At 43.0% G+C, this 11,962-nt stretch overlaps 1 protein-coding gene across 2 annotated transcripts; it reads right to left on the reverse strand.

Moving 5' to 3' along the window:
• Window positions 1–1,542: 1,542 nt before the first annotated feature.
• On the reverse strand, window positions 1,543–11,691 carry SLC35G1 (solute carrier family 35 member G1). 2 transcript variants are annotated; one of them, XM_044753898.2, is made up of 3 exons: window positions 11,409–11,691; window positions 6,907–7,084; window positions 1,543–4,608 (listed from the first exon to the last, which is right to left on the reverse strand). In XM_044753898.2, the coding sequence occupies exons 1-3, from the start codon at window positions 11,584–11,586 to the stop codon at window positions 3,870–3,872; spliced, it is 1,095 nt and encodes a 364-aa protein (XP_044609833.1). In that variant the 5' UTR covers window positions 11,587–11,691; the 3' UTR covers window positions 1,543–3,869. The 2 variants fall into 2 exon arrangements, with proteins under 2 accessions (XP_044609833.1, XP_014718453.1); XM_014862967.3 differs by having other exon boundaries at window positions 6,907–7,087; window positions 11,409–11,690.
• Between the last annotated feature and the right edge of the window lie 271 nt (window positions 11,692–11,962).

Raw genomic sequence — 11,962 nt, forward strand, 5'->3', positions numbered from 1 at the left:
GGATAGTGCCCAGGTTTCACATGCCCAACTTATATCCTAATAACCAAATTCTAACGCTCAGTACTGACCATGGCTCCATTCACCTAGACCAGAGGCCAGCACGGTATCGAGGACATCTGGCTCTCTTCCCACTAGATTACTCTCAAGAGACTAACTATGCTTATTGGGTGAACATATAAGAGGCTAGAAGAGCTATGCTGAGTATAGAGAAGGGTGCATGTGAAACACACAGAGAATCAGGCTCATGCCCCCAGCCAGAGCCAAGCATAATACTCACAGAAGACCAGAGCTAAATCCAGAACTGTAAAGGTGGCAACACCTAAGCATATGATAAAAAGACTGGTGACCCTTGGCAGCCCTACACGGGCAGATCAGCCAGGAAATGAGAGCTGTCCAACAGTAGAATTTTGTGCTAGCAGAAGGGAGCCAAATGAGGTCTGTAATCTAGAAGACTTCCTACAGTTCTTGGTGAGACTGCTTAGGAGTGAAGACCCTGGGGTAGGCATCATTTTGAAGAGCGGGAGAGTAAATGCTCAACTCTACAGTATTACCCATAGTTCAATACTTAGTGTTTTTGTTCTCCTTTATGTCTATAAGTCCTTCTATGGCACTCACTTGTAATGTGGGTTGGGCAAGTAATATGATCCTATTTAATAAATGAGGGAAACAGGCTCAGGTATGTTAAGTGACTTGCCCAGCTGAACAGAGATAAAACCACAATCAGATCCTAATCCATGCTTTATCCACTCTTCCAAGGTAGGCCAGTGTGGGTGGGAGAAGCTGGAGATAGTGGAAGAAACAAAGAGCCCAAGCTGAGCCATCAGAGGCTAAGAGGCTTTAGAGGGAAAAGAGAAGGCAAAGAAAGCAGGGGAAACACAGAGGCAGGAATCTCTTGGCACATGTGGGAGTTGGTGGGAAGATTGGTCCGAGTATCAAATTTGTGTTGGGACATGGGAAATCAGGCTGGATAAGTGGGAATAGAGCCAGAGGAATCATTTGGATGTGATGTGGCGTGCAAAGGCATCATCATGGTTTCATGACAACCAGAGTAACAATGAAAGCAGGGCTTCAGGAAGATTAGTCTCACAAGGATCTGAGTGGAAGAGTCTAGAAGCAGGTAACCCAATTAGGATACCATTGTGGTAACTCAGGTCTGAGGTGGTAAGTCTCAGACCAAGATGGCAGCAGTGGAAACAGTGAGGAAAGAATGAATCCACAAGACAATAAGAAGATAGACACACCAGGACTTAGTAACAGATTAGCTATGAGAACAGAAAGTACAGCGTTCAAAGCTGCTCCAAGGAAGGGTCTAGAACAATGAAGGCCTCACTGGAACAAAAGATTAGGTCCTTTATTTCAGAGATATTGGAGTAGATGTGAGAGTATCAGAGGGACAGATAAACAGTTTGAAACTTCAGGTTACATCACAATTAAATGGCTGGAGCCAATCTCCTTTATGAAATGAATTTTGAAACACATGATTGAAAAAGGAAATAAGTTATATTAGCTAGTACATTTGCTACAATCATAAAAACCAAAATATAGCTTTCTTTCATATTAATTTTATTAGTACTTATAAAAACAATTCATGAAAATATTTTCCTTTTCAAGATAAACTATAATTTTTGTAAAATAAACACACCCATAATTGTTACAATACATATCCTTGTATATACTTGGACATTATAAAAGTGTTTAAGAATCGTGCCTTGTAAAAGTTGGGAGAAGAAACATTTTCTCCAACCTTGGTCAGATATTGTGACATTCAAGTACTTAAACCATACCGTTGAAATAAAACACGTCCCTAGTGTACAGGCCCAAAGGGATTTAACTTTCAAAGTCCCATAGGTTCTTTTATTGTGCAAGGTGAAGAACCAGCAGAGGGTTCCCTGAGAGTTAATTTACCTTCCGTAGCTCAAGCGGTGGTTGGCTTTCCATACTTTATCATGGAACTAGGGGAGGGGAGAAGGCCATAGAAACCCATTTTGGGCAGGTCCCCTCCTTTACAGCCCTATCTGTGGAGCATGGCTCCTACAAGAGGATTTCTAACCTTTGAACTCTAAATGCTCCGATTCTGTAATTATCTAAGATACTCGCAAAATGATGCTTTTGCAACTCTAACTCCCATGTTGTGGATTAGGCTAAAGTTATAATGATAGTGTGACTCCCCTACGTAGACTTCATTTAGGATTTGTCAAGTGGGAAGCATTTGGGAAGATCAGCAAGTCAAAAATTTTCTCTTGGAACTATTGGAAAAGATCCTTTCTCACCAAGGCATAAACCTCAGAAGCCAAGATCTTTCTTACTTTGGAAGAATTGTGATGAAAGGGTGGGAGAGAGTCTATAATCTTTCAAATTCGCAGGCTTAAGATAATAATAGATGCGAGGTCTGACACAGTAAGAGCTGGAGACCATCAAAGCCTCACCAATAAAGGGTTCATTGTGACAAAGAATCATTTGCATCTACACCCTGCTTCCTGAGCAACCTCCCAAGCTTTTCTAAATATTAAATTCTCTCTTTAACTGCAGAGTACTGGCCTGATGAAGTTCCAGATATAAAATATGTTGTCTGCATTCATCATGTTAGTATCACGGTGCAGCAGTGACGTTTAATATCTTACTGTATAATATCCTTACTATACTAGAATTTAACTGTGATTTTTTTTTTCTATTCAAGAAACTACAAAAGCCAATCAACCGTGGACTCATGGGTCTTTAAATTTAACATATGATATGAAGCATTATTACATATAACTTCAAAGGGAAAAAGACTATAAAAATAAGTTTAATAGGATTACTGTACTTTAAAAAGTTGTATTCAAAATATATATTCCAAAGTCCTCTAAGTATTTGGTTTAGAGGGTCAAGGAGGTATCTATTAGGGTAAACCATAAGAAACTTTGGTTTTTTTAAGTTAAAAAGGTAAAATCTCGGCAATTTCATATAGCTCAACCTAATGAAATCCTGAGAAAATTTTATTTGGCATCACACTATAAATTCAAAGAGAATTTATAGAAAAGCACATTTCTAGTGAAGGGGAAAACACTTCAGGATGGAAATGTGCACATTGGCCATGCCAAGAATCCCTCTTGTGATTTAAAGACCTGAAATCTTAGAAAGTTAGCAAAAATTTGGTGCAATTTCCAAAAAACAGAGGACAATTAAAATTACAGAATGATAGCTACAGTTGCTAATGACACTGAAAGAGAAAACTATTAGCCAAATTTGGTGATTTAAAGACTTTTTAAAAAGTTTACATAGAAAAATTCCAGCATTAAAATGAAAAGGCACAAATATGGGTTAAAAGAATGATGACCATTTATAAAAGCCTTGAAAATAAGGCTAATTCATTTGCATTATTAACACCATTAAGGAGGCACCAATTCCAAGTTTCAGCTTTGGCCTCCTACATGGAATTATGTTTCAAATGAATTATCAACATAATACTAATTATAGCAGCATTATTATCACTAAGTTTCTTACCTCTATACTGCTAAAAACGCATCTAAAATTTCCTCGCCACCTAACTCCCATCGGGACCAAAAAATACACTTTAAGAAACTACCTATATTTATACTAGAGTCATAAACAATCTCGTAGTTTTTCTCTAGTGATTTGTCCTCTTACCAACACCACCTCAACAACAACAAAAAAAACAAAATATAATTGCTGAAAAAATAATTGCTAGACCAACTGACTGGCTAGTCTTAGCTAATTAAAGACATACTAAATTCAAAAATGGTACTTTAATTATGAAATTTATTTAATATCAATGAAGTAATGCAGATTTTCCAGGTGTGTGCGTGTGTGGTGTGTCTGAACGGGGTGACAGTGACCTTGAAAAAAATAGACATTTTGGCAATGATGCTTCATTTGGAACTCTGGCACCATTTACGAATGGCCGCTCCGGTACTACTGGCTACTACGCAGAGAGCGCCACCCACCGTCCACCACGTTGGCACATCGTTAAAGAAAATAATCTGAAAGATAAAAGCAAAGACCACATCCATAGTCCTCATTATTGCTACTGGCCCTGCTTTTTCTATTTGAATTCCTTTCGTGAGAAACACCTGACCCCCCAAACCGAACAGCCCAATTAGTATGAGATATAGCCTGTCCAACCCACAGTACGGCAGACTCCATTCTCCTAATATAAAGAGGACGATGATACCCTCGATGAGGCCAAGTGCTACATAATACCAAATGCTCAAAAAGTAGTCCACAGATTTCCCCATTTTTCTTAGGATAACCAGAGTCATGGCAGCAAACACTGCATGTCCGATTGCCGCGAACGTGCCCTTCAGGTGAACCGAATAGCTTTCATTTATCTCCATAGTGTCGGAACCAAACAAAAATGGTGGCCTCACGATCAAGATCACTCCGACGATTGTGAAGGCGGTGAAGAGAGCATCCCAAGGGCTGTATTTTTCCTTGAGAAATATACAAGCGAATATGGACGTAAACACTGGACAGGTAAACGAGATAACCGTGGCGTCAGCGAGGGACGTCGTCTGGAAAGCGTAGTATGCAAACATCATGGAGGCAGAACCAAGGAACCCTCTGAGAACCAGGAAGATGCGTTGACCTTTGGGGCCTAGAAACCCACTTCTGTAAATTCAAACGGAGGAATGTATATTAAATGAACTTGGTATCTGTTTTTAAATTACAATTTTTTTTTTAAAGATTGGCACCTGAGCTAGCAACTGTTGCCAATCTCCTTTGTTTTTTTTTCCTTTTTCTCCCCAAATCCCCTCAGTACATAGTTGTATATTTCAGTTGTGGGTCCTTCTAGTTGTGGCATGTGGGATGGCGCTTCAGTGTGGCCTGACAATCAGTGACATGTCTGCACCCAGGATCTGAACCGGTGAAGCCTCGGCAACTGAAGCAGAGAGCACGAACTTAACCACTCGGCCACGGGGCAGGCCCCTAAATTACAATTTTTAATTAAACATTATTTTAAAAGTCCTACCAAAAAATAAGGGCATAGAGTAAACTAATTATGATAATGTCCACAACTATTATACGCCTCTTAAAATGTTTTCGAAGCATAGCTAATGACGTTTAACTGTTCACAATATAAGCAAAAATAGAAGAGAACTACATAAATAGTATAATTATAATTCAGTAAATATAGATATTATTTCCCATATACATATATATATATGCTTTCAAAAAAACCAAAAAGGAAAATCTACTGAAATGTTCTTGTGGTTATACCTTATTAGATGGACTCATAGGTAACTTTCCTTCTTTATGTTTATTTTCCCCAAATTTTCTACAATGAAGGTGTGTGATTTTTATAATAAATACAATTTCAAGATTTAGCTGCCCCATATAAGAAAACTTAGTCCTGGCTAGTGTGCTTTCCCAGTCTTAGAAGTTTTTCTGTAACAGCTGAAGCAATGCTAAAATTTATTTTAGCCATCGAATGCGAGGCAACTTTTTCATTGTTCTCAGTAGGAAAAGAGTTTAAAGACACCAAAAAAGAACCTGTAGCATTCAGGTAAGTATAATAACTGCTACTCAAATTTTTTCAATTAAATATTTACTAAGCAGAGTACTGTGTAAGTTCCTGACTAGGCGTATCTCGCTGATCCGTATCAGGGCTGGACATCTTTAGGGCAGCATCTGGCCTGACATGGGGACCCCTGGGTCTCTGGAGTTAGAAATGAAAGTGTGGTCACCTTTGGCCCATACTTTGAGAAGCTAAGGGTCTTCCTTGATAGTGAACCATAAAATGGATCAAAGCAGATTAGTGCCAAGAATTTAAGAAAATTCTTCTAGTGGCTTCCTGTCAATACTTTTATTCCAAAACGGAGAAGATGCCTCTGTTAGTAGCATCAGTAGTCTGTTGCCAACCTTAGAAATTTTTGAAGTCTTCCCATCATTTCCTAAAATACTGTGACTTGTCTACACTGACACAGGAATTTCTGACAATACTGACCTTAGCAGATTTTCACCAAATCCTTGCAATATGGAGCAAAACTATTCTAATGAATCTGTCCCACATTGCAGATATAAGGAGACTTCAGTGGCAAGTGACTGAAGCTTTTAATTTGGGGTTTAAGCATCTTTGCCCAAGGAGAGAAAGAGCCAGGCAGCCACCAGGAACCCAAGCGGTCTGTCCTCCTGGGGTTCTAAGCACACAGGGGTGTGTAAAGGTTCTAACAGTGTGGAGGAAGCATAATTCTAACCTGGGGAGGGTGAGTGAGGGGGTTCCGTATGGAAGGGGAAGAGCGGCTTGGTGGGGAGAGAACAGTAAGGATGAGGAATAAAGATAGTTTTCATATACTTTCATATACAAAGTGCTCTCCCCTATAATAAATTTTGACCCTCGCAACCACCATGCAGATTGGAGGACAAAGAATACCATTCCTTCCACATTACAGATGAGGACGCTGAACATGAAAGTAGTTAAAAAGGGCTTGCTCGAGATACCTTTCCCCTTTCCCACTGCGCCCCAGGGGGAAGAGCTAAGTATTATTACTGTGACCTTCTCTCTGCCCTGGTAAGAGAGCAGCCTGTTCGACTTAAACTTCTGACACTCAGAGACACGACCACTTCCGCTCATTTACTTTTTTCTTCCAAATACTAGTTATGCCAAAGGAAAGAAGGGATGGTGGTACAAGATGGCAGGAATTATACAAGGATAGCTTTGTTCTCACAATGAGGGGTGCAGAATAACTGAATCTCTTTCTCCCTCTTTGTTGGGCATGCAGTTTGTGCTTATGAGAGAATCTTCTGTGGTGGATCCTTGTGACTTCATTACTCAGAGCCAGAGAGGGTAGGAACTGGTAAATCTATGAGAAGCATAAAGCAGATACTATAGAGTAAATGATTTAAGCAGGTCAAAAGATTTACAAACATTTATTAATACCTTCTCCTTTGCAGGTAAGAAATACTTACTTTCTGTATATTAAGCAAGGGATAACAACTATCATTTGGAACACACATCGGAATGCACTAATTTCTACAGCATGGACGTCTTCCACTTTTTTAACCAGTGAAGAGGCCAACGAGAAAAGGAAGGCAGAAAATAATGTGTAAAACAAGCCAAGTCCAGGACAGGGTGCTTTCTTCTTGGCTTCTGAAAAAGATTAAATTCTAGTTAGTCCTCACTTCCAAGTGCATGTTTTCTCATTTTCACTTAGAAATAGAGGAAAACGGAACAGTGTCAATGGCTAATAGTCTACAAATACTACCTCCTCAGCATATCCATTCTCTGGACCGGAAACATTTTCCCCACCAAGAATGAACTACCACGGTCAAAGGCAACAATGTAAGCCTGTGTTTTTCTAAATGCAGTTTCACCCTATAAAATGGATTTCCTTTGGCTCACTGAAAAATCATCCCTCACTTATAAGTCAAAAAGAAGGAAAGAGCTTGCCAAGATGGTGAGAGAAAGCGTTAAGAAACACTTGTCAAGATGGCTGGAGAAAAGTACTTCCAAATGCTATCTTACAGCATCTCACTGGTGAACTGGGCTTTATGAAGAGTGTTCTTTTCTGGAAAACAGTTTATAACTGTATTATATGGCTACTTGTTGATTATTTGCCTTTTCCCACAAGCCTGTGAGCTCCCCCAGGGCTGGGACCTCAGCTGTCTTGTTCATACCCGGCACACCCTGAATAAATATTTGCTGAATGAAAGAATATGAAAGAACTTCATGGAGAGATGCAGAGTCTAACAACACAGGCAACAACATAATCTGGGAAGGCTCTCTGTTTTGTTATTTTGAACCATTAAGCAAATCTTTAGTGAACTTTTCATGGTTTATGACTTATCTCCCATTTAGAGCATAAACCTCTTTGAGGGCAGGGGCTGGGTTATCTACTCCTCTGACCCCAAAGTGTGTGTGTGTGTGTTTTTTTAAGTTTTGTATTAGAATTGCCATCTAATACCAACTTCTTGGCTTGGTCTGAACTAAGAAACTTCTGCTTTCTCCAGGGCATCAAGTATTCAATCTATTAATGCCAATCTGTATGAGCAGCCACTTCCTCTGTCTTAGATGCCTAAGACAGGAGTGGAACCTGCTTTCCATCTCACCCCCTGGCATTCAGAGGGGAGCAAAATAGAGCAGGGTAAGCAGAGAACTCCCTAAAAGGCCACACATTGAGGTCATACATATATATATTTTTAAGATTTTATTTTTCCTTTTTCTCCCCAAAGCCCCCCGGGTACATAGTTGTGTATTTTTAGTTGTGGCATGTGGGATGCCACCTCAGCATGGCTTGGTGAGCGGTGCCATGTCCGTGCCCAGGATCCGAACTGGTGAAACCCCAGGCCGCTGAAGCGGAGTGTGCGAACTTAACCACTCGGCCATGGGGCTGGCCCCAGTTCTCTTTTGAAACTAACACAGAAACAATGAGAGAATAAGAAGGAAACACTACTGGCACTCATCAGCTAAGAGCACAGCAGAGCTGAAGGATGTGTGGACACATGCAATTTGTAGTAAAATTAGCATTATCATTCCAATCTAGGAATTTACAATGTGTTATTCACCTATTGAAAAGTATTGCACAATAATTTTTTTTTAAAATGCCCTTCTCTGATAAGTGCAAGCACCAGGTAATACATTTCAACATCCTCATGTTAGCTAGGTACCTTTGCCCACAAGTGACCCTTTGCAAATTGGGACCAAAGTGTGGTGATGTAGTCTTTCCAGGGACCTTCTGCAGCCTGACCTTTGTAGTAAAAGATGCCATTCTGGTCCTAGGCCTCCACCTCTTCCTGGTCTAGATGTGCAACTGAAGAGAATAATTTGAAGCTGGCAGTCCTCATGTTATAGGCTATATGTTATACGTGCCAGACTCCTCCACAGTCTGTTCTGGACTGTGTGCTGAGACACAGCAGAAACAAATGTACATACTGTACACTCAGCCCATGAGAAAGAAGCTTTACAAGACTTCCAAGTTAAGCACCACAAAATACATGTCTTGGCTGTGGTCAGCCTGAGTTCAGCTTCTGAAATTTCAGAATTCAGGTCCAAATAAAATAGTTTGTCTTAAAAGAAACCCAACCCACACATAGAACCTACACCCTCAGACAGAACGGGAAGATCAAGGACAGAAAACATCTCCCTTGTCTATATTTTAAGGATCTCCTCCAACCTTAGCTTTTAAATTTTTCTCCAAGAACATTTTAACTTAACATGATATTTTAACTCTTTTAAGACTAATTTTACACCCTTGGCTCTGATGATCTTTTTCCTTAAAACACATACACTCACATATTTTCTTGCTTATAAACACTTAAGGCCCGAGCTTCCTGATTGGGACAGAACAGCTGTTACAGGGCCTGGCTGACTCTGATTATTTGTTAAGGAGGGTGAGGACTGATTGCACTCAGGCAAAGCTCAGTCTCTTACTGAATAATAACTTCACTTCTGTCAATGGAGATGAGCAAGACAGTAGCATAATCCAAAGAGGGATTTGCTTATGCAATATGCTTCCATGTTCATATCCCACCACAAGCATATCTAATAATTGGGCAAGTCTAAATAATTCAAATTAAGTGGCCACAGTGCCATTTCCTGAGTTAGCAGACAACTGAAAAGTTGCTCAGTTTCTCTCTCCTGTGCTTTAAACTGGTGATTCACAGCCTGGCTGGGAATTAGAATCAACTGAGTAACTTGTTAAACTTCAATTCCCAAGCCCTACCCTAAACCCATGGAAACAGGATCTTTAACTGTAAAAAGCTCCACTAGTTTGAGAACCACTGCTACGCTAGAGAACTCGCTCGCTCAGGGGGATGTGAGCCACAGACCGAAGACAACGTCTTCTCCTTGCTTCAGTCTAAGATTCACACTGTCCCTCAAGAAAAGAAATAGATGTCTTAGGATAGCTGTATGCTGTCTGTGAAGGTTATCCAAGAATGTAAGAAAAAAGGGTCACAGTTTCAACCTGAACTTGAAAGTGAGCTTTGCTGAGATAACCAGTTGGATCAAGAGGCTAAAATGATACTGTCACAAAGTTCAATGGCAACAGTACAGTGGTTTAAAGTGTTTCTATGGCAATCCTGTTTGGGGGATATTATCTAGTCACCTTACAATAACTATTACTAAGTCTTATTGTTAGCAACTGTCTTTGAAGTGAAAAGACCCCACAAGATTCTTAGGCGCAAACTGTTTATACAGGTTTGTCATTTTGCCACATGCTACCTGAGCATATATTCCTCTTCAGTTCACAAACAGGGGAAACATTTAGGAGTCTGTAAGGACTGATTCGGCATTCCACTAGAATGACATTCAGCCATAGGGTGATAAGGTGAGAAACTGACCTCTTCAAAGGCTGCAACCCAGCTTGGGGTAACCCCTGCTCAAGAGGCTCTAGCTTATGCATAAATGATTGTTAGCATTTAGGAGAAAAATGGGGCAAAAGTCATCTTCCTGGGGTTTAGCTCTCTGAATTGGGGAAAGTGCATACAGGGAGGAGGGAAAAGTGGGGTGAGGTAGGAGGCACAGAAATGCCAGGACACACAGAGGAGATGACCCAGAGGATGAGGTGGTGCAGACTGTGTAACTTCGTCTTGAAAGGAGATCTGCCTATTTCCTTCTTCTTCCAGAAAGCTGCTCCAAGTGGGTGGTGAAGTTCAAGGAGGAATGTGTTTGTGGCCAGTAGAAAAGGCCTTGAGCTGGGTCTCTGGCAAGCTGAGATCCTAACCCTGGTGCTGCCTGGACCCGTGCCCTGTCTCGCCCACACATGCCAATTCTTGGGGAAAATAAAACAAACAAAAAACCCCCAAAGCCCTCATCTCCCTGGGCCTCACTTTCCTCATTTGTGGAAAGAAGAGGTTGAACAAGATCAAAGGTTTTCCACACAAGGTCCTTGGCTTTGGGGATGGGTCAGTGAACCTCTTAACCATGTAAGTAAGTTCCTGCCTCTGTTTGGTTTTGCATCAGTTGCAAAAAAAAGTCCTCCCAACCGAAAAAGTTTCAGAACCAGTGGTCCCACTCAACTCTGCCTTCCCAAGATTCTGAGACTCTGGGACAAACATTTTCTATACTGGATGCTTTTCAACTTCCTCTTTGGGGGACACAGTTCACAGCGAGATCCGTTTTCATGGTTAGCCCCCAACCTCCGACCTCCAGCAGGGCGCACGGAACTGCAACCTGACTCCATGGCCCTGCCGGCAACACTTTAATTATAGGAACAGTTTTCGAATCCCAAATGGTTTCCAAGCACAATCAGAAACTTCTCCGGTCTTTGCGCCGGCAGGGGCGCAGGGGGCTTCTGCTTTGCAGCCCCCCCAGGTGACAGCTCGAGGGTTTTCCCGAGCCCTGGGCAGGGTGGGGATAAGGGCGCGGCCAGCACTGCGCCCCCGGCCGCAGCTGCGGGGACCCCGCCCGCTGGCGCCCGCCGGGCCCCCCACGAGTGAGACCCGCGCCCGGGTCCGCACCCCGCACTCACCCGGCTGCGCGCACGAGCCGCACGGCGAGGAGCGGCACAGCCAGCACCTGCCGGGAGCGGCCGTCTCCGCTGCCTCGGCGGCCGCAGGCTCCTCGCTCGCGCCCGGGGGCGCATCGTCCGTCAGCCCGAGCCCGGCCTCCGGCAGCTCGGCGGCCCCGGTGCCGTCCAGGGGCCGCATCCTGCGGCCAGCGCTCTCTCCACGGCTGCCGCGGCGTCTGGCGCCGACAGCAGCTGCTGGGCTGCTCGGCTCTTCCGGCCGCGGCGGCGGCGGCAGGGCGCATGCGCACGCGGTCCCCCCCGCGCGGTTCGCGCTCGTCCTCTGCTGCCCTCGTACCTGCAGCTCCCCGAGCCTCCTGCGCAGGGGCAGGCGGCCGCCTCTCTGGTCAGGCTGCGGTGCCCACAGCTGGCCCGAAGGCGTCCAGCCCTCTGCTGCGGTCCGGCTAGACTGGCCGGGGGTTTGGAGTCATCCTTCCCAAGGCACACTGGACCCTTTCTGTCACTGCAGAGTGGGAGGGACGCCCGCGGGTCCCGTGGCCTCCTCTTGGGACAAGCCG

The sequence above is a fragment of the Equus asinus genome, chromosome 2 (assembly GCF_041296235.1).
Source record: "Equus asinus isolate D_3611 breed Donkey chromosome 2, EquAss-T2T_v2, whole genome shotgun sequence".
In the NCBI taxonomy this organism is placed as follows: domain Eukaryota; kingdom Metazoa; phylum Chordata; class Mammalia; order Perissodactyla; family Equidae; genus Equus; species Equus asinus.

What these genes read in the sequence shown, in the direction of transcription:
- SLC35G1 (XM_014862967.3), bottom strand. Translation starts at nt 11,586, where the DNA reads ATGCGGCCCCTGGACGGCACCGGGGCCGCCGAGCTGCCGGAGGCCGGG. An exon ending in CGGCTCGTGCGCGCAGCCGG is followed by an intron (nt 7,088 to 11,408) that starts GTGAGTGCGGGG and finishes AATCTTTTTCAG; the next exon opens with AAGCCAAGAAGAAAGCACCC. An exon ending in CCTTGCTTAATATACAGAAA is followed by an intron (nt 4,609 to 6,906) that starts GTAAGTATTTCT and finishes TTGAATTTACAG; the next exon opens with AAGTGGGTTTCTAGGCCCCA.